General features: G+C 37.8%; 3 protein-coding genes and 1 long non-coding RNA gene across 7 annotated transcripts; 3 read left to right on the top strand and 1 right to left on the bottom strand.

The window, feature by feature from the left end:
• Window positions 1-1,533: 1,533 nt before the first annotated feature.
• Window positions 1,534-4,656, top strand: LOC131437304 (uncharacterized). Of its 3 annotated transcripts, none has more exons than XM_058606572.1 (5): window positions 1,534-1,771; window positions 1,847-2,324; window positions 2,403-3,882; window positions 3,938-4,127; window positions 4,189-4,656. In XM_058606572.1, coding segments are annotated over exons 1-5 (2,235 nt in total). In that variant the 5' UTR covers window positions 1,534-1,770; the 3' UTR covers window positions 4,275-4,656. The 3 variants fall into 3 exon arrangements, with proteins under 3 accessions (XP_058462555.1, XP_058462556.1, XP_058462554.1); XM_058606573.1 differs by having other exon boundaries at window positions 1,534-1,782; window positions 4,198-4,656; XM_058606571.1 differs by having other exon boundaries at window positions 1,534-1,782.
• An 8,892-nt stretch (window positions 4,657-13,548) lies between these two features.
• On the top strand, window positions 13,549-14,940 carry LOC131433821 (odorant receptor 94b-like). Its single transcript, XM_058600426.1, has 5 exons — window positions 13,549-13,949; window positions 14,006-14,365; window positions 14,422-14,521; window positions 14,581-14,829; window positions 14,887-14,940. Exons 1-5 carry the CDS (start codon window positions 13,549-13,551, stop codon window positions 14,938-14,940), a joined length of 1,164 nt encoding a protein of 387 aa, XP_058456409.1.
• Window positions 14,941-18,712: 3,772 nt separating this feature from the next.
• Window positions 18,713-19,646, bottom strand: LOC131435779 (V-type proton ATPase subunit F). Of its 2 annotated transcripts, none has more exons than XM_058603972.1 (5): window positions 19,560-19,646; window positions 19,390-19,460; window positions 19,185-19,266; window positions 18,906-19,111; window positions 18,713-18,843 (listed from the first exon to the last, which is right to left on the bottom strand). In XM_058603972.1, the coding sequence occupies exons 2-5, from the start codon at window positions 19,441-19,443 to the stop codon at window positions 18,802-18,804; spliced, it is 384 nt and encodes a 127-aa protein (XP_058459955.1). In that variant the 5' UTR covers window positions 19,444-19,460; window positions 19,560-19,646; the 3' UTR covers window positions 18,713-18,801. The 2 variants fall into 2 exon arrangements, with proteins under 2 accessions (XP_058459955.1, XP_058459956.1); XM_058603973.1 differs by having other exon boundaries at window positions 19,539-19,586.
• Window positions 19,647-23,581: 3,935 nt separating this feature from the next.
• LOC131435944 (uncharacterized) lies at window positions 23,582-24,868 on the top strand. The gene is made up of 2 exons (XR_009230555.1): window positions 23,582-24,026; window positions 24,090-24,868. It is a non-coding gene; the product is annotated as an uncharacterized LOC131435944 (long non-coding RNA).
• Window positions 24,869-27,402: the final 2,534 nt, after the last annotated feature.

Here is a 27,402-nt window from a genome sequence, read left to right as displayed (position 1 = left end):
AATACTGACATGTGGCCATCTGATTGTCATAGGTAACAAGTGATTTACACGGAATTCTTGTATCTTGACCGAAAATCACATAAGAAGGTATAGGCTTCTTCAAGTGTATGCGTAATAAACGTACGCCATTTAGAATACCGGGGAAAAAATTCGTCCACTTTTCTTTTTCGATAGAGAGAATCTCTCCGTATTGGGACATAGTTTTGCGAATATAATAATCGGTGACGCTCGAGTGAAGATCATGCACACGCACTTCTATAGCACTATCATCCATATATACTGGAATGTTGTACCTAATGTTCTCGTGTTCCACATTGTTATTGTCTTTTGCGAATTGAATTGCATCCAACTCTTTATAAAACTGGATGTAAACAACATTATTTGTCTTATTGCATTGAAGTAAATGCACACGTTTAATGTCCAGCTGCATTTGCTCCTTAAGCAAACCTTCAAGTTCTCGTATCGAAGGTCGAATTTTGCACTGCCTGAAGTCAACAATTGTGTTCATCGACCACTGCGGATAGACAGCTGTAGGCTGAATTCTCGAGAATCGACAATTTCAACACCAATACAATATTACAGTTTTATGTTAGTCGTTAACTAAAATTAGAAAAAGCCGGCTTAGAGCTTAAGCAGTGTGCCTGAAAAATTATATTATATTATTGAATAAAAAAAAAACTTGGAGGAGATGTAAAACCGAACTGACTTGGAGGAGATGTAAAACCGAACTTGTATTGGACCAATGAAGGACCACCGTTGAACGTTTTTTTCTAAGAGTGCATGTAAATGAGATTGAAATATGCGTTTTTTGAGAGATGAGGATTTACATATCATGCTCGATAGTGAGAAGGCTATGTTATTGCCTTTAATATTTAATATATAATATAGGTGTTAAAAATGTAGGACCAATAGTTCACTATTTATGTACCATTTAATTCCACTATTTCACTGTCACGTTATTACACTTTCACAAAGTCACTACACTTTAATGAAGCATAACAAATGTTACAATACAGATACGCGTATTTCGGAATGTTATTTACATCCATCCTTCTGTTTGAAAGAATGCTGTAATGCTGCTCCTTTTATACGAAATGTTTTATTGTCAACGGGTAAAAACGGAAAGAAACAGGTAGTAACAAACGGGTAGGACGGTAGTTTGATTGTCAGCGGAGGGTAACAAACTGAAGAAGTGGGAGATTAGGAGATTAAGTATTTTCTAAATCTATTTGTATCTTATGTGTCGGTAATAACTTGAATAGCCAGGAGGGCTTATTTTTTTTAAATAGTCATGTAGGAGCAATTCAAACGGTTCTGCCCGTCTTGTATGGAGAGAATCCAGCTAAAACAGAACCGTTAATAACAGCTAGGCGAAATTCTGACAGACATAGTCCATCGTCAGGGAGATTTCTACCCATCGCGTGCGAGTGGGCTTACGATTTTTTCTTCAGTGTATTACCAAAGCGAAACCAAAACTTATCGATAAAATATCGAATTCTGTTCATGTCTAATTCAATGCTTTATATCAACGCAGCTGTCGCTTGTTGAAAACAAGTCCTGCTCGTGTATTTCTGGCGATCTTTTTAGTTTGGTTGCTCTACCTGCATTTGAAGAAAAGGTCGCCACATAAGAAAAATAGCGATTAAGAATTGAGCATTTCGGATTAAAAAGTGTTTTCGCGCAGTAACACGTTTTTTTTGTCTGCACTGTCAAAATCCCAATAGAGATCTGCGTGAGGTTTGGTCGCCGAAGTTTTTTTTTCTTCAGAGAAGTAACAGAAAAGTTAGTTGCTTTTATCGAAAGGATCAAGCCGTGCTATTTTTTTTTTTTATTTTTCTATTCTCAGTGAGCAGAAATCGTAGAGGGCGCGGTCGAGGCAGGAACTATGAAAACGGCATGAATCAGAACGTACCGATAGACCAATATTTAGAGGATTATCTGCAGAGTGACAGTGAGGATGAGTTGGATGTCTATGCAAATTGGGCGATTCTGGGTGCCTTGGGTAGGATGAGGCATCGTCAAGACCGTAGTAGCGAGTCAATGAATGATGTGCTACAAACGGAGGATGGTTTCGTGGTCAACACGATATATGTCAGCTTCCATCAATCGACGTCGGTATTGGAAGAGTACGAAATACGCCAATTGTTTGAACAGTTTGGGCCTGTAAAGAATGTTCGGATTTGTGTGAATCAGAACAATAACCAGTACACAGATGGAAGATTAACACGCGGCAGAGGAAGTAGACGATACCAAAAGAGTAAACGACAGGGAGAAAAATACACATACGCCTTCGTATCCTACGAAAAATGCGAAGATGCTGCGAAGTAAGTACTTTTTTTCAGCATTAAGTATAATATTTAATAAAACTTTATTTTTACTATTCTTAAATGTGCTATCCGTAGGTGCTTGAGAGGAAAGTACAAAGTACGCCATCAATGCTATGTAGCTAAGGCCGATAGCTGGCATCAAGAGGCCTATCATAAGAAACAGAATGAAATGGAGAATGGTGTAGAAGAGGCTGGATCCTCTTCGGTAAAAGATGATGAGTGGAAAGCACACCTTGATACTGGAACTATGTGCGATTCAAATCAAGAATTAGCAGCGGATTCAAATGCGGCAACAAGTCGAGAAAGTATATTCAACGACGCAGATTCGGAGCAAATCAACATTCTCCATCTAAACGACGATTGCTTAATGTTGATTTTCGATCAACTTGATCTTTTGGATCTGATTGCACTGAAGAAAACCTGCTGTCGTTTTCAGGGAATCGCATGCAACTTATTCAAACGGTACAAATTGTTGGATTTAGATATGGAGCTAACCGAGAAAAAATACCTTACGATGTTGGACGTCAAAACGTTGCTTTCCGAGGTGGGCTCTTTTGTGCACCATTTATGTATCACCCGTGATCGGTTTATAAAACCGTGCGTTAGAATGTTGAATCTTATTCACCGACATTGTCCAAACCTAACGGATTTGACCATTCACGATTTTAAATTGACTTCAAAGACTTTGCACAGCTTGAACGTAGTTTTCCAATCGCTCGAAGGGCTCACATTGAGCTCTTGTGGTATCAGTGATAAAATTGACATGAGCTTGAAACAAGCAAAAAAACTACAAAGGCTGAATCTATCATCGAATAGTGAACTTACAGGAAAATTCTTGAAAGTAGTGGAAAACCTTAAACATCTCAACTTGGAGAGCTGCCTAAACATTCAAGGAAAACCGTTTTCCGCTTTTGCTAAGAAAAACAAAACCCTAGAGTACCTAAATATCAACTGTTGTTCTCGGTTGACATCGGATGCCATCAAATCGATTGTTACTAACATGACTGAACTGTCCCATCTAGTTTGTAACAATAGTTACGAAAATGTGGATGCATCCAGCATGGCATTGATTGCTAAATTACCCAAACTTAAAAAGCTACAATTTAAATTTAATAGTACTTCGTCTATAGATCTGATACTGCAAAATTTAGCTGAAGCAGAAAACCTAGAACATTTGGATCTATCGGACGAAATATTTACCTCGGTCGATTACAATCTACTGTGTGGGTTAGCCCATTTAAAAGAATTGAAACTAAACTACAAACTGGATTTCTCTGATCAGCACCTCTCGAAGTTGGGCTCCAGAGGAAACTTCGTTGAGCTGCACATTGCCGGCTGCACGAGTCTTACCGATAAACAATTGATTGAATTCATCAAAACAAATCGTCAACTTAATCTGTTAGATATTTCGTACTGCAACATTACTGAAGGTCTTATCTTCTCGGCGATCGACATACTGAAAGAACAGGCATGTAACCGAACAAATAGTGCTATAAGCAACCGAAAACTCAAATTACTTGTGGGCCAAACAAGCATTTGTCCAGTGATCAAAGAGGTGAATTCGCTAGCTATTCTCTAATATGGTTTGCTTAATTTAATCTTTGTTTTAGAATGCACTAATTCAAAGTAATCGTCATCTGCTTGAGATTTCTTTCGAGTACACCGATGGGTTCTATGGCACTATGGATGCAGACGATATGTACGATGACGTAATGGATGAGGACGACGAAGATTTTATGGGCTACGACCACGATGATGATGAAGCAGGTCTGTGGGGATTGGATTATGATTCAGATCTTGGTAATGCAAATGCTATTTATCGATAGTTTTTACTAAATTGACACTTTGATATACTATTAAGATCTTGCAGATGTGTACCAATACTTCCACGACAGCGATGACGATGACTATGCATACATGTTTCACGGAATGGCAGGTATGTTTTAGTTATGTTCCCACCCGAAGAAACACGAGATCAAGAACCTGCGGAAGTGCATCGCTATGCTGAATAGAATAAATTATTTGGAAAATTGGAACGAAGACCAAAAGAGACACTAGCCTCCGATTTTCGCAATGTGTGACGAGAATTTCTTTACTCGATTCTTGCGAAACAAGATTTTCCATAGAACTCAATTTCGCGTCGCTCAAAAATGGGGCTAATCCATCACACAGCAGCAGCATTGATGATTGCTTGTCATTTGATGTCAAACAATCAATCGTTGATTTTTCTATGTTATTTTTTATGTTCTTCAATTTGATTCAAATAGTTTTATTTATCTGGATGTCTTGTAAATCGAAAAAAAAACAATAAACATTCAAAGATTATTAATTTTTTGGTTGAAATATTGTTCAGTCCCCATGAGAAATCCCCAATAAGGAGTGTATTCGATACACATGGTACACCAAAAATCATCTGTAACTTTATAACCATATGAGCAAAACGACCCTGTTAAGTTAAGGCGAAACTTTTTTACTGTGAAGTAAATGGAATTATATATAAATATATATATATATATATATATATATATATATATATATATATATATATATATATATATATATATATATATATATATATATATATATGTGTGTGTGTGTGTGTGTGTGTGTGTGTGTGTGTGTGTTTTCCTAATAATCCTTACATTCCCTGGATATTGCGGCAATACTAAGTGTCAAGTATATAATAAAGTGGTTTTAACCAAAATTACTACAAGAATCTTCGTGAGATTGGTTGGATCAGGTTGGTATTTGAGAATAATGAAAAAATATATTATCGCAAATAACTAAACCATCATTTGCGAATACACTGTTGAAAAATTCATCATTCAATATTGATTTATTTTTATTGGTAAGGTTAGTTGGCGGAATAAAATAGAATGTAGAAACTATTGAAAATTTTAGCGGATAATCAATAAACTATATTAAACAAATTATTTAAAAGTTCATATTTAAATGGTGACATTTCAACTATAAATTTTTATCCACCTTATATGAAAAAGCATTCCACACGATAATTATAGGTATAGAATTTCAACAGATCTAAGCATTTAAAATCAGTTATAATTGTCTGACAATTCGAATGTGATTGCCGAACGAATTGAAATTGATACTATTTGATTTGAATCAGATTTAAAGTGACTTACACTTGCAATTTGAGTGTCGGATCAAATGAGGAGAAATTAAGTGTAAAACACATCAGTCCAACGTGTCGATTTTTATCTGTGCATTATTTTCTTGTTTAGTTCTGAGGAGAGATCGGGAAAAAAAGTACGGGTGTGTAATGTCAGAGACATAACTGGATGTCGTAAATACGAATAAAACTGACACGATTTCTTTACACTTTCGAATTCGAATTGATAGTTAATCGATTGTGTTAACTGCGAAAGCTTCCCTCTTTTCACTACTAAAAACGATTTTTGACGTCGATTATTTCATTTCGGATTTGCATATTTCAATTAAAGAAACTATGAAGATGCTGTACAGGATTCATTTCTGCCTTTTAGAAGGACAAAATTATGGAATTTTCTAGACGGGCAAAATTCCGATCCTTGAAATGAGCAAAACGAGTCAGGATTTGGAGAAAATAATATATTTTCATGTTATGATAATACACCATGATTAAAATTTCTCGGATTATGATCCATTTGGACTGATTTCTATGAAATTTAAACGTAACGCACTTTAAGTTGTTGGGTATAACTTCAGGCGTGTTTCTGCTACGATGGTAATTTTTGCAACATAAATTCAGGCGTTATGTGTGATTTTTGCAACGACGAACTTCTTTTAAAATGAAAATATTCTGTTTTTGAAAAACGACGACGCAAGAGATAACGTGTTTACTTGCGTTCATTACTTTAGTTTTGATTTTGTGTTTCAGAATTTAAACACTTAAACGAACTGCATGAAAAAAACACGAGTGAATCAAACCTCTTAAAAAGAAACTCTATGTCGAATTCTCAAAAAAATCATCTTATTCATAATATTTAGGCGCATCAATACAGCTTGTGTTGTTATATCTATGAAACAAATTAATCAAAAGGGTTGAACAAAATATTTTTCTGATTTTTGTTAGATGGTGTTCCAAATTCACAATCGAATTAAACGCTAGCACAGACTAACAGACATGACAGTATGAGTAAATTCTTATAAAAATAATTTTTCGTGATGCACTAGTTCCACCTATATTGTACTGTGCGAACTATTTACTATCTGTACACCCCTTGTGTTATGTAAAAGTTTTTTTAACTAGTTGGTTTCCCCTCGTTTGTCAACACCGATCAGCTGCTTGAAGGGATGCCTGATTTCATCAAAATATTTGAAAATGAATCGTCACAATAAATTATTGGATTACGTTGATAATATATTTAACTTTATCGCGATGTTAGAAGGTAACCATTTATTTTTCTCAACGTTGCTCATCTAGATTATTTTTTATTGTGTTGGTAATTTTCACCCGAAATTAAGTGGCGGCAGACAAGAAGCAAGTAAATATTGTAACCAAACGGGTTCGATTTTGTATTGCGTTGGAGGATGAGAAGTAGGCACAATTATATATATAGTTTTGGCAATATGTATTAAATCTGTATCCTGCATGAAATTTGCATGGACGTATACAAATCAATACATTATAGGTAATTCTGTATGAAAGGCAACTCTGTTGATAAATGAAAAAAAAACACAGTCTAGATGACAGATAGGATGTTTTTGATAGGGTAACGTGGCGCCATCATGACACATGTGAGTACTGTCCCAAATAAAGGAATATTCGAAATGACCGTTAAAATGATTGAAGAATCTAATTTGAGTGTCCTGTCTGTTAGTCTGTGACGCTAGCTCTCGGAATATTATTCTAGCAACAACGATCACATCAAATATGTAAGAATACATTCGAACAAAATGTAACATTGATGTTTGTCAAATGTCAAGCGTAGCCGTGTTCAGTTTCTTATGATGTCAATTTTCGATTCATTATCTTTATTTTTATGTTATGTTTAATTCTCTATCAGCCGGTGGGTAAAACAACACGATTATTAAATAACATGCTTCAGGATCAAGTAAACATTCTCAGTAGGTCTTGCTTTTCAATGTCTGATTTTTGCTTTACCATTAATCTATTAATCTATCACATCGCTTGAGGCAGAGGGTTCAAAGTGATACACGGGTAGAAAATTAGAGTTACGAGCTTTAAAAGAAATGCATTTTTCAAGTAACGCATTTTCGAACCATGATTAATTTTCATGGGAGAAGATTTATTGCTCATGATTTCATGATAAGTTAAAATGATTGATTTCATGATTTTCTAAACATAACAGCAGTAACGGATTTCTTTCTGTATACGATATTTAGCACAGTTCGGAACATTTATCTCGAACGATTTTCGCACAGCGAAAAGTGCACGCAGCAAATCAAATTGTTTTAGATTTTCACTAAACTGATGATTTCTACCTTCGATCGTTAAAAGCCATTAGAACGGCTGGTTTTATATAATGTTGTCCACTTTTCGTTTCTTGTTTTCTTTCTCTCCAATGCAAACGACCAGCAGCTGATGTAATCGTTCTTGCTTGAATTTAAACTAGCTTTGCGTACAAACCGACACATCCGCTCGCAGTGCCAAATGATGCGAAACTGGTTTAATGCGTCTTATCGCCTTGACGACCAGAAGGCAAATGAGAATTACGACCTGAGCGTTCGAGGTTTTTAACCACGCAGATGGTGCGCTCTCCGATGCCGCTGCTTGAATACGTATTCTCGCCCCGACGTCTGCTTCCATCCAACGCACAAGAAGAAATGATCGATTTTCGACCACGGCTTCCCTTTTATTGCGTTCAGTTGAAGATTTGTGCCTGACTACCTCAAAATCGTCCTCCTTGCGCGAAAAACCCAAACAAAAGTAAAGAGTTTTCCACGTTGTTTTATATTTTTCAGAAAACTCAATTTTTGAGTTGTTTGTGGTTATCTCACACTGTTCAAAATATTATCCTAAATTCCTGATCATATTTTTTATGAAATAGTGAAAGAATTATTCACGATTAAGTTCTGTCCATTCTTCCATATGGCTAATTTCGAAAAGGCGCCCCATAGTAAATATTCACAGATAACGATGGCATTGTGTGACGGTGCGTTATCGTGGTGCAAGATCCACAAGTTGTTTGTCCACAAATCTGGTCTTTTTCGGCGAATTGCTACACGCAAACGTCTCATAACGCCCAAATATTACTTCTTGATGACGGTCTGGCCTTGTGGAAGGAATTCATGATAAACAACACCCTTGTATTGTAGTCAATGAAAACTTTCAGCATCGTCTTCCTCTTCGACTGAAAACGACGTGGTTTTTTCGGTGGCGGCTAATTCGGTGTACGCCATTCACTCGCTTGATGTCTGGATTGCGTGTCATACTCGTAACCCTCCGTGTTAAACTTGACTCGACAACGTCTTCGAATTTCACAAATTCATCTGATGTGCCACAAGGTAGCAAACAGGCCCATTGTTATTCATCCTGTATTTCAACGATGTGATGCTACTACTTCAACCTGGATGTAGGATTGCATATGCCGATGATTTGAAACTGTATTTTGTCGTTCGTACCACCGAAGATTGCAGCCGTCTTCAGTCTACTTTGGACCTCTTTGTCGATTGGTGTCATCGGAACAAGCTAACTGTTAGTGTTTCGAAATGTATAGTTGTGTCGTTTCACCGTATCAAGAAGCCAATTATGTTTGAGTATAACATTAATGGAGCGATCCTCCAAAGAGCTGACCTGATCAGTGGTCTAGGTGTATTGCTTGATCAAAAACTCACTTTCAATCACCATCGCACGGCCGTCATCGCAAAAGCTAATCGACAATTGGGTTTCATATCGAAAATTGCAAAGAATTTCACTGACCGTACTGCCTAAAAGCATTATACTGTTCACTCGTCCGTCCAATTTTAGAAAACACATCTGTTGTTTGGATGCCCTATCAATTGACGTGGAGTTTAAGGATTGAAAATGTACAACGCAAGTTCATCCGATTGGCACTTCGTAATCTACTATGGCGAGACCAAAAAAACCTTCCTCCGTATGATGATCGATGTATATTATTGAGCATGTACACGGAAAGAAATTCGTTACTGCTGTCATGATTAGAAATTCATGAAACCAATCATTTTAACTTATCATGAAACCATGAGCAATAACTCTTCTCCCATGAAAATTAATCATGGTTCGAATATGCGTTACTTGAATATTGCATTTCTTTCAAAGCTCGTAACTCCAAATTTATACACGGATATCACTTTGAACCCTCTGCCTCAAGTGATGTGATAGATTGCTTAATAGATTAATGGTAAAGCAAAAAGCAGACGTCATAAGAGACTAAGCACGGCTACGCTCCTTATTTGACATATATCAATGTTACATTTTGTTTGAATGTATTTTTACATATTTAATGTGACCCTTGTTGCTAGAATAATATTCCGAAAGCTAGCGTAAACCAAAAAATAAATTCGATTGTGAATTTGGAACACCACCTAACGAAAATCAGAAAAAAAATTATTTCAATCACTTTGATTAATTTGTTACATAGATATAAAAACACAAGCTGTATTGATTTACCTAAATATTATAAATAGGACGATTTTTTTGCAAGAATTCGACACAGAGTTTTTTTTAAAAGGTTCGATTCACATGTGTTCTTCCATGCAGTTCGTTCAAGTGTGTAAATTCTGAAACACAAAATCAAAACTGAAGCAATGAACGCAAGTAAACACGTTATTTTAGACGTCGTCGTTTTTCAAAAACATAATATTTTAATTGTTAATGATTCTGATTAAAAGTCGTTCGTCGTGCTTTTCACTGAATTAATGTTGCAAAAATTAACATCGTTACAAAAATCACACACAACTTTTGCTCATTTCTAGAATCGGAATTTTGCCCGTGTATACATTAGAACGGCGTCGGCGTATTCATCAAGCTAGTTTTGTGGCTAAGTTTTTGAACGGTGAAGTTGATAGCTCTGAGCTCCTTTCCTTTTGAATTTTCAAGTTCCTCCGAGAGTTCTTCGTAGTAGTACTTTACTTGAGCCACGTTTTCATCGCACTACTTTTGGGTATTTCGAACCAATATCTGCAATGATTCGAACCTTCACGACTGTCGAGGAGTTTGATGAGTTTCGAGAACCATCCACCCGGTTTATTTCACGAATCAAGTCACGTATTTAGTTAACTGTTTTAGTGTATAGTTTTAAGTTTTTATTTCATGTAGACAACAGTCAGATGGAGCTAATAATAATAATTAAATAAATAAATAAATAAATAAATAAATCCACGTCTCGTATTCAGCAATAATCCGTTTGATGAATGTTGGGTTGGATTCGGCCTTGAAAATCATGTCTTTTGCGTCGTCAACGCGGACACGCACAATCGCAGATGTACTCAATATAGCGTAGCTTTTACAAATTTCCCGAATTTAGAAAACGCTCTTGGCATCTTAGAGCTAAAGCAGTGTGCCTTAAAAATTATATTATTAAATAAAAAAAAACATATATTTTTCTGTTTCAACGTAACTGATGTGCACTAGATTTCAATACGAAAATTCTAGATAAGTTGCACAAGCACCGCCTCTTAAGCTTTTTGGGTTGCATATCAGCAGTGGTGGTGAAGCATCGATTCCGAACACGCAAAACGTGTTCGTTCCGAACCAAAAAGCGAACCACCATCGCGAGTATGAATTTGCCGATACCATCGTTCGAGCAAGCATCGCCGAACCAAGAAGCGATGCTGATGGTGACAGAACCGATGCTTTAGTTTGTGAGCCTATCGTTACTAGTTACTAGCTGTTGCTTCGGATGAACCGAACTTTGTCAGCTGCGGCTGGACGTTTCAGTTTTTGGGTAGCTTAGCAGAATATGGTAATTTTGTACATTTCCAGCGAGCGTAGGGTGGCTCAATATGATAAATTAAAAATGTTTTAACATTTGCAAATTTGATATTGAATAAATTGGTGAGTCAATAGATATTAAAATTGAGTAATTTTGGGCATTTACAATGAGCGTAGGGTGCCTGTATATGGAAAATAGGAAATTTTTTGACTAATCTCATTTCGATGCTCTATTGATTAGTGAATAAATAACAGTTCGAATTGGATAATTTTTTACATTTTCAGCGAGCGGGGGTGGCGCAATATGAAAATTTGTAAATTTTTTGATTTTTACTAATTTGATGTTTTATTAAATAATTGATTCAAAGGCAATTAAAATTTAACAATTTTGGACATTTTCAGCGACCGTAGGGTGGTTCTATTTGAAAAATCGACAAAAATTGTATCTTAGACTAATTCGATGGTCTGTTGATTCTGGAAATAATATTTTACATTTTTATCGATCGTAGGGTGGTGCAATATGAAAATTTGCATATATTTAGACTTTTGCTGATTTCATGTTCCATTTAATAGTGAATCAAGAGCAATGTAAATTTGATAATTTTTGACATTTTCTACAAGCGTAGGGTGGTGCTATTTGGAAAATTTTATAATTTTTGACTAATGTCGATTCAATGTCCTATTAATTGGTGAATCAATAGCAGTTCCAACAGGATTTCCAATTTACAGCGAGCGTAGTGTGGTCCTATTTAAAAAATGTTAGTATTTGAATTTGCAGATCCGATGCTTTATTGATTGATGAATGAATTACATTCGAATAGAATAATTTTATACATATCTTGTGGACGTGGAATGGTTTAATATAAAAATTTGGGAATACTTTACCTTTTGCTAATTCAATGTTTAATAGATAGCAATTGGAATATTAGAATTTTAAGCATTTTATAGTGGTGGTTAACCATCGCATTTAAACATGCAAATCGTCGAAGTGCCTGTGATTTTGATTGTAATTTTTAACGCGCTATTGCCTCGCTCATCAACTGAAATAGAATTTAGTTTTAGCTACTTGGGGCGATTCGTTTATTGATCAGAGCAGCCCGAGAGCTGGCCCAGAGTCGCCCAAACAACATTTGAGATGTTTGTTTTAGCAACCTGGGGTCGCTTTAGATCGGACTTCAATCGCGTAGTTTCGCTCTGAAAATTTTCTCGGGTCGCACACGACATCCATGCGAGTTTGTTTATTTTTTTATTTTTTTATGAGTTGTTGTTCAGGGCGCGAACCATGTGTTCGTTTTACTCGGAGTCAGAGTCGCACGCTTGTAGGTTCAAGACCGAGAACGGTATAAAATTAACGCGATTTGACGATAATACCGTAAAAATTATGATTATTATGTGATCTAAGATGGCGTACAGGCCGTGCGCAGTTTGAGCTTGCACGGAGTGTTGCTTAATTGGGTTGCCTTCCAAGTTATATTTCATCAGATTATTTTCAATTGGCAGGACTATCTCCTGGATTTTTTTGCATTCTTGCATTCACGAAACATTTCCGAGCAACGTCGGGTAATTCAGCTAGTTAATATATAATAACATCTCATTTCTGTTCACAATAAATATCAATTTCATAATTGTTTCTAAACTAGTATATGTTGATTAGAGCAATTTTGAAAGCATTGATGTCATGGAAAAAACGTTTCTTATTATATATTCGATATAGTGTTGATTGAATCGGCTTCCTATCAGATGCAGATTCACTTTCGTAATGTGCTCTATGAATAAATTATTAACATACGGCGGCTTTAAACGATGTAAAACGATAATCCCAATTGTTAAAATTGCATTTAATGACACCGATTTCTATGCAACTATAACAGTGAATTTGGGGCTCGAAAGGAATAAATTGAGTATTTCGAAACATCATAATCTGAATTACGGCATCGAGTTTGAAAAGTTTTCGATAGGATACAGATTTTTAATGCACTCGGAGTATTCTGTACTCTCTGCACGAGGATTATTGGAGTATCTTGCAATGCTCAATATTTGCTTCTGTACAACCAATGCTCACCCGAAACCTAATTATATTACGTTTAACAAGTTAACGACCAATTAACAGAACCATAAAATACTTGTTGATCATCTAATATTTGGTGCCTGTGTTTCGGGTCCATGTATGTAGAAGACAGTTTATTAGGAATTATGCATTCTCGCGATTTTCCGCGGGTACCCTACGATTCTCTACACAAGGGATTCAGCCTAGAAACATCAGAACGGTTATCCATAGATCATACATTATGGTAATAATCTTTATAAGCTACAACCAGTGCAAAATTATTTCAGTCTATTTGATTTAGTCGTCGAATATAAACCATGAGCTTCATTTCTAATTTATTGAGAGCCACGGCGCCTAGTTACCGTGAAACTTTCGATGTTTTTCGTTTGTTCATGGACATTTGTGGTTTGAACATTTTCGATGATAATTTTGCTAAAGGCTTGGTAAACCTTATCCGGTTTGTTGTACCTCCGCTGAGTGGATTATACACCATCATTGCAATCGTCATTCATATGATTCGATATCTGGGTGATGTGGACACAACTATTCTTAGTCTAGCAGCGCTTTTCTCGGCGCTTGAAGTTCTCATAAAGGTTGGCGGGATGACATTCAAGCGTCTGAAAGCTGTTGCACTGATGTCTGTCGTTTTAAGCGATCGAAGTTACGACGATGGACCAACGGAAAGAGCTGCATTTCTCAGATATCACACGTTGGCGAGGTACGCTACATAAATCTGATTTTTTTACTGCCTGTCTAATGTCTGATTCCAATTAGGACTCTAATGTACATTACTATTCTGTCATATCCATTAACGGCACTGATGCTACTGTTGTATCCGGTAGTAGCAGGAAAGTTAGACGACTATATGTTACCAGTAGGATACTCAATTCCATTCATCGATCATAAGCAACAGCCCTGGTTTGCCATCAACTACTGTATCATAGTCGTTCAGATGTCCTGGTGTGCCTTATCCTTTGTAGGAATGGATGGCCCCTTCTATATCTATGTATGTTATTCAACTTGTAAGCTGGAAATTCTGAAGAGTTACATCAAAAAGATCGGTGATTCAGAGGACATAGAAGAACAACGGAGTTTATTAAGGAAAATTATACACATTCATACCGACGTGTTGAAGTGGGGTTCGAAGAGCAATCTAAGAATCTTATTTTTCTCAAATTAGCTATTTTCAGGTTTTTAAAGGATTGTTCCGAATTCTACCAGGAAATTTATTTGACTCAGGTTCTATTCTCAATCGCTCATATTTGCGTTTCACTGTTTCATATTCAGTTGGTAGCGTGTTTTCAGCGAAAGAAGAGGAACAACATATTTTAATAATATTTATTGTTCAGGGACTCAAAAACAGCTCGTATGGGATGTTGGCAACAAATGTGGCAAAAATGTGGCTTTTTTGCTACTGTGGAGAGTTGGTCGTTAAAAAGTCCAACGAGGTTTCGGATGCGATGTATAACAACAAATGGTACACACTATGGCATACAGAGGATTTGAAGGCTGTTCGGTTTATGTTAGCGAACGCACAACGGACAGTTGGATTTTCAGTTGGAGGTTTTGGTATTCTGTCTTACACGACATTCACTGAGGTAAAGTTTCAAAATATCTGTACATATTTGAGTTTATCATATATAAATATTCGCTAGATTATGAAAACTGCGTATAGCTGTAATGCATTCCTGCACAATATGATGAATTAAAAATCTTCGATCAATATTGGGATGTCAATTACGGTTCACCATAAGCGAAGGAATCGTATATGTACAGTAAAAATGTACATTAGTTAATGTTAGTTCCAGTTCATTGTACTTCAAAGCTGCTTGTTAATATCTATTAATAAACAAGACATTTGTCTATGTAGTAACTGATTTATTTTCATCACTGTAATTAGTATAGTTTTCATTCATTGCCATGCATGTGACCATCAATGGATACAAATCTTCAACTTCTATTTGAGAACAGCCTAGATAACCGTTTTTGTATTACTCATAAAGAAAGCTTATGCAATACTCTGGAAACATCAGATTCAAATATAAGGTTTTATGATCCCATGCATAGTTCCTGAATTTCATTTAGATCAGACTTTTGGTTCATGAGTTACAGGCTGCTATGGGATAAAACATGAAAATAATGTCACTCACTTTTCTCAAAAAAGTCTCCACCAACTTCCACCTCCCTAAATTTAGATGAAAGGTCTTAAAATCCATGAAAATCCTGATTTTCATTCAGATCCAACTTATGGTTCCTGAGATACAGAGTGATCAACGTAAAAATGTATATTCAGAGTTTTTCTTTTTTAAATCACCATGTGATGAGCAGTGAATTCCTTTAAGTTAGCTGATAAATAACTCTATTTGTTTTTTATTTAATATCATAATATTTTAGGCACACTGCTTAAGCTATACGATACCAAAGGCAGTTTCTAATTTTGTTTCACGACTAATTTAAAACTAGGATAGTATCATTAGATGATGTCGTATCGGGGTCGCAATGGTCGATTTTGGCAGATCCAGCCTTTAGCTGGCGATCGGCAGTGGTCGGTGGATTGAATATAACCCGTGAGTCCTCCAGGTGACGTTGGTACGTATTTATGGGTCCGCGGGAAACGAAAGGTCCGGCGGGTGGCCCGCATGCTGGTCATCGACTGGAGCGTCCTTCCGTGGGTGATGATGGTGAACAACGGGAAGCTTGAAAAAATATATAGAAGTAAATATTGTGGAAAACGAAGTAAAAAGGGGAGTATGGGAACGAAATGATTATAAACGACAGAGATCTAATTAGTTGACATCGAGATGGTTAAGAGACGGGGGAGGAGGAACTAAAAAGTTAGTCACAAACAAACAAAAAAAATCTTGTTAGTTCAAATGAGGGACAGTGGCTCAGGAGTAACGGGCGGATGTTAGTGAGTCCTTCTTCTTATAATGAAGATTATTCTTAGTCATAGTCGAGATAGAGATATCGTCGAGGAATTGGAGGAACTTTCTGATCAAGATATAATAGATTACACTTGTATATTAATGTGCTTAAGGTACTGATATATGAGAAGCATATATGAACTATCCCGACTCGCCATCACATGTCGGACCGGAACTTCAGGTGGTCTACCTAGGGCCCTAAGGGATTCCAGTAGCTTCGACCTGGCGTCACGATACTCTACGCACGACCACACGATGTCCTGATAACCGTCGCCACAGGTGCAGAGACCGCTCTCCGTTAGCCCAATACGCCGGAGATGTGCGTTGAAAGTGTAGTGATTTGACATGAGCCGCGACATCACACGAATGAAGTCGCGACTCACGACTTACTCCCCCTGAACCAAGGTTTCGTCGATATTTCGGAAACAATGGAGTATAGCCATCGTCCCAGTTCGTCATTGCTCCATGAAGTTTGCCAACTTTCTAGTGTCCTCTGACTAGAAATACTAAAAAATTCATTGAAGCAGGTCTTTCATAAATTTCACCTTCTAATGCACCCACCTTAGCCAATGAGTCTGCCTGTTCATTGCCTGGAATGGAACAATGTGATTGGACCCAGACTAAGGATATTAAATAAGACCGACCAGATAAAGTTCTCAAGCGTTCCCGTATTTTCCCCAGAAAATATGGGGGATACTTTCCTGGTTTCATTGAACGGAGAGCTTCTATTGAACTTAAACTTCCGTGACAATGAAGTAATGGTTTTTGAGTAAGTTTTCAATGATCTCAAGAGTATACTGAATAGCAGCTAATTCTGCGACGTAGACTGAAGCCGGATCACTTAGTTTGTATGAAGCGGTGATGTTTTTATTGAGGATACCGAAGCCTGTGGATCCGTTGAGATTTGGCCTATCAGAATAAAACATCGTTTCACAGTCAAATGCTCTGAATTTATAATAAAAATATTAGGGATCACTTGAGGGCGTACGTGATCCGGAATCCCACGAATCTCTTCTCTCGTGGATGTGTCGAAAAACACAGTAGAATCAGAAGTATCTAGGAAATGAGCACGGTTGGAAACAAACGAAGAAGGACTAATATTCTGAGCCATGTAATCAAAATACAAGGACACAAAATGTGTCTGAGAATTGAGCTCGACAAGCCTTTCGAAGTTTTCAACCACCGTCGGATTCAAGACATCGCATCGAATTAGCAATCGATATGAGAGATCCCATAATCGGTTTTTAGGCAGACGAACCCGGTCCAGGAGAACGTAGTTAGGCAAGGCCGAGCGGCGAAGGTCACTCGATAAGAGTCTGAGTGGGGATAGGATTTTGTTCCATCCCCGGCGATCGACACTGAATGCAGCCCGTTGCAATACACTTTCTTAACATTCTTAAGTAGGGGTTCTTTGAAACCGCGGACCCCGTACTTAAGAAGATATTCGCATGTCAGGCTCGCACCTGTGATTACGCCGTCTATTTCACTTTGAACGATCTCGTCAGCATGCTTTGAGCTGGTTAAAAGAACCCTAATATTGATTGGACGACGTAGACTGCGTTACCTAGGCGACCCGCCTTCGAAAGCTGCGGCCTTCGCCAGCGTTGCCAGGTCATTTTTCAAAAAAACTGGATTCGGCGCAAAAATCTATTACTATCCTATCGGTATAAGAATCTCTGCTTCATAAGTGCCAGGGAAATGTCACCAGGACTCATTTAAGTAAGCAAAAAAAGGTCTTACGACATTCTTTTCTCATGCCTATCAAAACTGAAAACCAAAATCGGTATTTATCTGTATGATGTTTTGGGAGGTATAGAGGTCAATAATCGGTATAAATACCAAGAAATTGGTGTACCTGGTAACGTTGGCCTTATACCAAATGAAACGATGTCTTTTTATTTTATGCGAAATGACATTAAGCCAAACATTAGTTATGCTAAAAAAACTTCGTCCAAATAACGTACACCCTCTTTAGACAAATTGTGTTATGATGCGGTGGTGATTCCCCAGAATGAAGAAGCCAAAGTTCATTGCTCAGAAAAACAAACTCTAGAAAGAACTATTTCTGAGAATGTTCCCAAATTCGGAAAACTGTATACCCGCACAAGCTGTTAGAGAGTTATGTTCAAGTAAAACTGTTTGACGGGATATTTTTTCCAATACACTGATCCAGTCTTGACAATTATCCTTGTTCTGAATAACGACGTATTGATTTTTCGATCGAATCCTAGCTACCTTTGATTTTACTAACGTTATTAGGAACACAAATGAAATACGATCGTAAAATCGATACGACGTATCTCAGAATAAGGGCGAATATGTTCGGACTACAGATGCTCATTCAAAGTGTGGTGAGAAAGCTTTGACATAAAATCAGCACAATGACGGTAACGTACCGCACATATCTAGCCTGTTCACTTGTCCATTCAACTTTAAAAATTTGTTCATTAGTTTTGAACTCCGGAAATTTTCACGACCATAAAGTTAACTAGACTGAGTGCCCATGTATGCGTTTTTAGACAATGTTGGCGTATCACAAAATAAAACCTTCGAACAATTTTAGACATGATTACAACACGACGCGGAATGATTTTATTGGACTGAACATCACGCAAAATTTTTATAGGTATAATATATACAATGCACTTAACCACGGTTTGCGATCATATCATCCGGATTGAACATACCCTGGAAAAACAAATAATTTTTGCTTTACCATTTTTTGATTGAAAGGTTGCTGAGAAAAGTACCTTTGCACGCCTCAGAATAGAATCTTTGCTTGCATCGTAGGGGTGATCCTTCGAGGGAATCTCCAGCACAGCAGGTGTTGGCGAAGTATGGGCATCGATCACGTGCCGAATCATTTCGGCGTAGTTCTGATTAATCAAAATGATATCGATATCGTCACGTTTAAGGAAACGCTTGAAGCAGTCCTCGATCTCACTAACGGCAGTGTCTATTTATCGGTAGGAATACAGAATTATAATATGTTCCGAACTGTGATACAGTATTTCTTTGCTGCTACTTACTCTTATCGACGACCATAAAATTGGGGTGACGATTTTTGTTAATTTCTCCGATTCCCCCCAGCAAAAAACCAACGCAAGTGTCCTGAAACGAATGTCAGTGGTACCATAGTGGTATATTATTTTTTTACAAATTGAAGAAAAATTTGAAATGAATCGTTTTCGTATCGTACACCACTATATGGCAAATATAAAAAAAAAATCTTACCTCATCACCGATGACCGAAATCAGTTTTCCTTTGATTGCAGACAATAGAGCCATAGCGGAGTTTGTCTTTTCTGGATGGATTTAGCGGAAGTAAGGTAAAACGATAAAATGCGTTGAAAAAAGCAGATTCTTATTAACGAGATGAATACCGAAACTGAAAATATCGTCACCTGATCACAAGTGCTGGTTTGTTGATTTTCGCTTTAGTATTGCGCGATGACATTAAATACAGGGTAGCCAAAATATACCGATTGTTGGTACACTGAGAAAAATATCCAAAGTATTTATTGCAGATTGCTTTCATAAGACCACGCCCACCAGTGGGTAGCTAAATCCCACTTGTGCGCGGCGGGCAGATTTTCCCCCAGGCAGCTGGCTATGTCTGCTAGCCATTTTTGCCGAAATTCTGCCAGAATACCAGCAAAAGTCTGGCAACAATGCAACAACCGTTTCCGGCAGAGAATTTCGCCTAGCGGTTATTAACGGTTCTTTTCTGTCGGATTTTTGCCATACAAGATTGGCAAAACCGTTTTGAATCGGTTCTACATTTTAAGCGTCTTAGTTTTATTTTTTCAATAAAAGATACATATGAAAAAAAGGCAATAAGTTATTGCCCTTCATATATACTAATCATGGAAAATGGAATTGCCAATAACATTACTTTCTCACTACCAAACATACCCATATTTCAATCTCATTTACCTCGTCTCAAGATTCGTTTTTTATACGTACATGCGGGATTGACGAATATCAAATGAAGTCGAAAAAAAAGAAAAAAGAAATAGGAGGGAAATAAACAAGACACGCACGGCGAGATAATGACGCAATTTCGCCTGGACAATTTTGACAGCAGCCGGAATGCAGCCAGCCTTCTGACGGTTGCCAGAATTCCTCACAAGCGGGATGCGTGACAATTGCCCACATTATCAGACAAAGGGCAAATCACTCTCGGTCAGAAATAGTCGAAAACACGTTTTCGTTCGGCACGTCAGAAAAGACATTGCACTCCGTTGCAAAACAAAAAGCGTTCTGTAACCCGCATAGCGTTTTGGCTACCTGGGTAGCCACGGGCACCAGAAGGCTACCAGTACCGTTTCAATGACAATATCAAAAAGCTGTCAATCAAAGAAACCCTAAACCCTGAACGATTTTGTTGTGAAGGTGTAAGTGTCGCTACAGCCAGGTGGAAACCGTGGAAACGCAAAACAAAGTAGAAAAATTATTTCACCAGAAGTGAATACAAGCTCGTGGATTATTCCTTCCTTTTGGTAACTATTAATTTGTTAGTTCAAAATAAAATAAATAATTTCAGTTTTTAAATTCCAATAGATTGCCGAACGAATTAATTGACTTGGAGTGGATATTATAGCCAGTCAGGAAAATCAGGTTTGTCTGTAGGTAAGTTGTATTTTTATAATATACGAATATATGTAAGAGTCGATCCGGGACGTTTTTTCCCTCATGGACGATGACTGTGCTGCAGGCGTGTGCATGTATTGGAATGCCTGATCCGGAATAAAATTCATTTGATTGCCGCCGATATTCCTCGCCGAGTTTTTCGCACCGTCGGCACCAGGAAAAACTCGGCGACAGATTATGGATCCAGCATTCCAGTACATGCACACGCCTGCAGCACAGTCATCGTCCATGAGGAAAAAAACGTCCCGGATCGTCTCGGATTAGTGCGAATAAACTTCGGAAAGCAGCCATAGAAGTGTGACAGTAAGAAAATGGTACGTCTACTTGAATCATTTGATATTGTGATTATTTTACTATGCAACTGATTTTCAGAATCAGACCACCCGCACTAATTACACCCCAGAGTTGCTCATCATCAGGATCATTATTATCGAAGCAGCAAGGCAGTATTACTTATTTTTGTAATCTACGCGACAACACAAGTGACTATAGCTACCGGATTTTGAACTGTTGTATCTGCCTGTGGTTTCCCCGGATAAAAGTGTTATCGTTCGAGATGCACCATCAACGGTAAGTTCATCATTTATAATGTTCCGTGTACCAGATACGGAGACTTCTTGGAATCTATTACGGCATTACTTCCGCCATGCTCGCACTTTCTGATAGCCTTGGAGGATGAAGGTTTTTCCTTCGTGGATAGATACGAAGTTAACATATAAAATAAATTGAATCTAACTTTACTTACAACATATTCTTAGATTACATTCGTTTCTCTTTTCTTTGCAGCTCTCATCGTCTAACGTTGCTACAGAGGTAGTTCAGCACGCAGAAACAATTTATTTGCAAGGAAATTCAGCATGCAGAATCAATGGATCTGCTGGAAACGTTACGTTAGAAACGACATCAAATGTTCCGCAGTCAGATCAGCGAAAATTTCACCACTAATTATAAATAAATAATTTGAGAGTTGTTCACTATTCTATTTCGGAAAATGAATAAAATTGTTTAAGTTTAACATGTGAGTTAGTTTTATTTACAATAATTCGAAATTGAAAATCAAAACAAAGTAATAAAAACAAACGAAGACGAAAAAGATTAATCATAACCGGTTCTCTTGCGGTTCTGTTCACTCTAGCTGCCAGCGGTATGGCAAACAGCTGGCAAAAATGTCTCCCTCAGAACCGATGTGGAAAATCCTGGTGGAAACGGTTGTATCGTTTGAGTTGTATATATGGCAGCGGTGAGGCAGTCGGTCACCAGAATGGCTGCCAGCAATATTTTGCCCGCTGGTAGCTTTTAGTCAGCCGTCTGGCAGCCATGCATATGCGGGAAGTAGCAGAAACTTTACGTCTGCTTAGCGGTTCAAATTGAACTGCCGAGTTTAGCACTAAGCAGTTCAATTTGAACGTTTTGAACGCAAAAAGAAAAAAACTGAAATGAAATAAATAGTACGTTTACAGCTCCTTATGTCAAAATAATGCTTTTCCAGATCTCGGTTAAACTTTTCTAATCCCATTCTAATCCAGCGAGATCCCTGCTATACTTTTTTACTCCTGGTAAAACTTGTTTGAGTTCAGACAAAGTTTAGAGTGATTTGCCCCTTGTTATCAGATCTGAATGAATTCCGAATTGGCGAGAAATTTTTATTCGGAATCCCATGTGGAAATCATAATGTGTTGTTGTAGTTTATGAGAAAAGGTTTTCGAATCTTTCAGGCAGACCGCACATGTAACGATGATTAGTGCAGCTAAAAGCTACAATTCTTATTAGTTCAATTATATTAACAAATTTAATTCATTGTATGTTACATTTCCTAACCTCATTTATACCTCAAGAAAACGGCAACAATTCGTGCTCCAAATCAGAGTCTGTCTGTCCTAAGCTATGTAAGGTGAAATTATAAGTGTTGGCCACACCATGAATATTTTCCGAAATTATTAATCCATTTATTATACGAAAATTAAAAAATTCCTGTTCATGACAATTTGATGATTCATGATGTATTGTTTACAATTCGTTTGTGTAACTTACGTTTACTGCCTGAATAGTCTGTGCACGTATAATGGTAGAAACTTTGATCCAAACTAGTGCGCCTAATGCCATATAATTCATTCATGATCAAATTCAATTTCAAGTAGTTTGATAACTTACCCACTATATAATTCACAACGGTTTATGTTCGGTTTAATGTAATAATTATTGATAGCAGAACCCGGCGACTTACAAATATAACTTTTTAAGTGCGTAATTTTAGCTCTTACCTAATATTAATATTTTCACACTGTATTTACTTCTTATAAATAGTAGAAAAGTTTAGGATAGATAGAATCAATTCAATAATATACAATATATAAGACTATTATATTCGCTAACACGTTTTATTGTAGCTCTCTGATACAGGCATATGATTGTACGTGTAGGCAAGATATTGGATGGTAGTACGTACACACTAAGATTTAGTTCCTTTGTTCGGTAATATTTTTGACGAGAAATTTCGGTAATCTATAGAAATGACCGATATTTCGGTACATGAGTTTTCTTTTACAATAATTATGCAAATTTTTACCAGACGATCAGTCTTACGTAAATTTTCATTACAGAATTTTGTAAATAGATATACAATTCATACGGTAAATCTGAATAGTTGCCGAGTACGGTAAAAACCATACTGTCCGTATGATAAAAAAAAACTGATTGTCATGAAACTAATTGTCAAACAGTTTTTAGTAAGTGTCTTTTAATTAACCAAACAAAACAATCTTGAAGAGTTCATCGAATGGATTGAGGTACAGGTGCAAAAGTTTTTAAAACATTTGAACCACTAAAAGCTTTTTGTTTACTTATTGTAAGACGTGTGTAGCAACTGTCTTTATTTAGATCAAGGTGTGTATACCAAAGGTTAGCTTAAGATAAACTTATTTCTAAAGGGAGTCCTAATATGTCACTTGTTACATCTTTCCTTTTTCAATTAATTAATAATATACAAAATCTGGATGATTCGTCTTTTTAACTGTTCGGCCAGATCGGGTTGTCCCAATGTTGCCATTCTCTTGAACACCTGTCAAGTTTTTCTCGGAATCCCTGCAGGAAAGTGTATCGCTGTCAAGTTGGGATCGCTGTGTCGTTTCGCTTTGCTTTTCCTCTTCACTGCTGTCGCATTCTCTACTGTGGGATAAACCTCTGCTAGTATTGTCATTCGCCTTACGCCGACGTAGATGGTGAGAATTTCTTCTTATTACTCTATGTCCTTCTGAAACTAAATAGGATCTATCCTCTTCCAGCTCCCGAAGTACTTCTGCTGGCGCCCACCGATGCGATTTCGGATCCTGCACTAGAACTTTATCGCCTTCCGAGAATCTTGGTGGATCTTGTGCGCCTCTATCTGCATAGGACTTCTGCAACAGTCTTTCTCGTAGTAATGCATCTTTCACGTTAGTCACTACCTTGGGTTTCAGCATGCTGAGTGTCATTGGTAAATCAGATCGGACAAGTCGACCGAAAAGCCTTTCGTTCGGCGAAGGAATATTATCATTACGTGGAGTGTTTCTAGCATGCAGCAGGGCCAGATTAATATCTGATTTATCCTCGAAGCACTTCTTTAGAATGTTTTTAGCCACCTGAACGAATCGTTCAGCCAAACCGTTAGCACGGGGAAAGTGTGGACTTGAAGTTTGGTGTTCGAAAGCCCACGATTTCGAAAACTCCCGGAATTTTTCTGAACAATATTGTGGGCCGTTATCTGTTTCCAGAACTTGTGGAATCCCATGAATCGAGAACCATGATTTTAGCTCACGAATGACATTTTCAGATGTTGCTTCTGCCAACCGCTTGAAATCAAAGAAGTTAGAGTAGCTATCCACGATTAGAATATAATCGCCGTCACGGAAGTGAAACAAGTCTGATGCAACTGTTTGAGATGGCAGGTCCGGAACTTCTTTAGTAATGATAATGTTCTTTACGTTACTACGCTGATGATGCTGACACACGTTACATCCCTCGACCAACTGCTGAATATCTCTGTTCATGTTTATCCAAAATAAAATTTGTTTTGCTCTTCTGATACTACTTTGAATGCCTGGATGACCACTATGCACTGTTTCGAGCATCTTCTTTCTTAGCGTGTTTGGAATTACGACCTGATTCGATCTGAAGAGAATACCGTCATAGACACTTAGCTCGTCTCTGAAACACCAATACTTCCGTATAACCGGCGGGACATCTTCTTTGCTATTAGGCCATCCATTCAGTACCGTTTCCGTCAGGAGCTGCATTTCTAAATCCGTTTTTGTGTGCTCTCTTAGCTCCGAACCAGCTTTCTTAGACATTTGCAGTATTACGTGAACTTCCAATTCCTCCTGATTTTGTTCTTGTATAGGATTTTTTATATCCCGACTCAAAATGTCTGGGATTGGAATATCGCGTCCTTTTTTGTAAACCACCTTCGGGTTGTACTGAGAAATTTCAAGTCGAATTCTTCGCAATCTCGGTGGAGCTCGATCCATGGGCTTTTTAAAAATTGACTCCAAGGGTTTATGGTCCGTTTCGACAATAAGTTCCTTTCCATAAACATACTGATGGAACTTTTGACAGGCAAATCTGATAGCGGCTGCTTCCTTCTCGATTTGTGAATAGTTCTTTTCGGCTACAGAAAGGGCTTTTGATGCATATGCTACTGGCCTTTCATTTTGTATTAGAACTGCTCCTAGCGCTTTTGAACTGGCATCGACTGACAATGTGACTGGTTTGTTGACGTCGTAGAATGCCAAAACTGGTGGTGAGATCATCAAATTTTTAATATCTTGAAAAGCCTTTTCTTGTTCAACCTCCCAGGCCCAGGCCGCATCTTTTGCCAGTAACCGTCGCAAAGGTTCAGTAATTTTTGACAAGTTCGGTACAAATTTTGCAAGATAAGTAAACATTCCTAGAGCACGTTGGAGTTCTTGCTTGTTCGTTGGTGTGTTTAGTCTCCGCACTGCATCCAATTTATCTGGATCTGCACTTAAGCCATCTTTGGATACCAAGTGACCCAAGAACTTAGCTTTTGACTGATTGAATACGCATTTCTCCTTGTTTAATTTAAGACCCTTTTCATGTAGTCTTTGAATGACGTTTTCTGTAATATCCTTCAATTGAGATAAGCTTTCCGCATGAATGAGAATGTCGTCCATCGAATATTCAACACCATCGAGTCCATCTAGAGTATCTTGCATGATTTTCTGGAATACTTCTGGAGCAGAAGCTAATCCAAACGGAAGCCGCTTGCAGCAATATCGTCCCCAGGGTGTTCCAAATGTCAAAAACTTTGCCGTACGATCAGTTACCGGGATCTGCCAAAAGCCCTTTCAAGAATCGTGAAATACTTCGATTTTGACAATCTGGTAGAGATTTCTTCGATAGTACTCAATGGATGATGACGTCGCAGTAGGTTTTGGTTTACCTGAGAAGGATCAATACAGATTCTTAGTTTTTGGTTACGCCCTACTAAAACCATTGCGTTTACCACTGGTGTTGGATCATGAATTCTTTCAATGACACCTAGTTTCTCCATTGAATCAAGCTCTTTTTTTACTGCATCACGAATGCTATGCGGCACATGTCTCGCTGGTCTCATCTCCCACTGTGGGTTATCGATCAAGTCGATGTCATAAACGTAGATTTTTACACAACCCAGACCATTGTAAATATCGCTGTCATTGACCTGCACATCATTTACTCGTGCTATGAGCTGCTGCGCTGTGCACGTTTTTCGCCCCAGTATCGGAGTGACGGTATCTTGAATGATATTCGGCTTGGTCTTGTTTTAATATAACATAAAGGTTCAGCCTCGCCCAAGACTTTCATTTTGTGATTTGAAAATGTGACTAACCATTTCGTATTGGACTGTTTCAAGGGAAGTAATTTCAACCTTTTTGCTAGACCCAACGGTAGTACGTTACAATGAGCACCAGAATCTAGCTTAGCAGAGAATGTTTTGCCTCCCACTCTCACTGTCTGGTACCAATCGTCTCCTTCGGTCTCAATAGCTCCAATGAATAATTCCTCCTCTGAATCACTGTTATTTTTTTCCGATATCGTGTGAATAGTCGGTTTTCTTACGGTATTTTGGATTTTACATTGTGCGGCGAAGTGCCCCTTGCGGCCACAGGATCGGCACTCCTTTCCATATGCCGGGCAGGAGGATTTCTTGTGTTTTCTCCCACATCTTCCGCACTGTATTACTTCTGTGTCACTGTTATCGTTTGATTTTTTCTTTAACACTTATACTGCGTCAATTTTTTCTTCGGCTATCATCGCTCTGGACTGCATTGCAGCAGACCCTGTCAGCTTGGAGCGAAATCAATCTTCAGTTTAGCAACGCCATCGCACGGTGTCACATTCAACTTATCATGTCAATTATATGGGTGCGCAGTGCTGCTATTTTGGCGCGCACGAGTTTGACATTTCTCTCCCCTACTTCTGTGTACGAGATTCGATGCGGACTCGCTTGAGGGCGCCATGCTCGCAAAAAATGTTGTTGCCAATAATTTGTTCGAGAAATGTGAGAGCTGGATATCTTGTTAATATGATGTCTTTGATTGCAGTTAGTTCATGGTT

The sequence above is a fragment of the Malaya genurostris genome, chromosome 3, assembly GCF_030247185.1.
Source record: "Malaya genurostris strain Urasoe2022 chromosome 3, Malgen_1.1, whole genome shotgun sequence".
In the NCBI taxonomy this organism is placed as follows: Eukaryota; Metazoa; Arthropoda; class Insecta; order Diptera; family Culicidae; genus Malaya; species Malaya genurostris.
The sequence above is the reverse complement of the archived record's forward strand: the minus strand, read 5'-3'. Positions and strand labels throughout refer to the sequence as shown.

Bases quoted from the DNA above. Each gene is read 5' to 3' on its own strand.
- LOC131437304 (XM_058606572.1), top strand. The intron at 2,325-2,402 runs GTAAGTACTTTT...TGCTATCCGTAG, and splicing joins AAATGCGAAGATGCTGCGAA to GTGCTTGAGAGGAAAGTACA. The intron at 4,128-4,188 runs GTAATGCAAATG...TATACTATTAAG, and splicing joins GGATTATGATTCAGATCTTG to ATCTTGCAGATGTGTACCAA.
- LOC131435779 (XM_058603972.1), bottom strand. From the start codon at position 19,443: ATGGCTCTATTGTCTGCAATCAAAGGAAAACTGATTTCGGTCATCGGT. The intron at 19,267-19,389 runs GTAAGATTTTTT...CATTCGTTTCAG, and splicing joins TTTCGGTCATCGGTGATGAG to GACACTTGCGTTGGTTTTTT. The intron at 18,844-18,905 runs GTACTTTTCTCA...TTGTTTTTCCAG, and splicing joins CTATTCTGAGGCGTGCAAAG to GGTATGTTCAATCCGGATGA.
- LOC131433821 (XM_058600426.1), top strand. From the start codon at position 13,549: ATGAGCTTCATTTCTAATTTATTGAGAGCCACGGCGCCTAGTTACCGT. The intron at 14,366-14,421 runs GTGGGGTTCGAA...AGCTATTTTCAG, and splicing joins ATTCATACCGACGTGTTGAA to GTTTTTAAAGGATTGTTCCG. The intron at 14,522-14,580 runs GTAGCGTGTTTT...TTTATTGTTCAG, and splicing joins CACTGTTTCATATTCAGTTG to GGACTCAAAAACAGCTCGTA.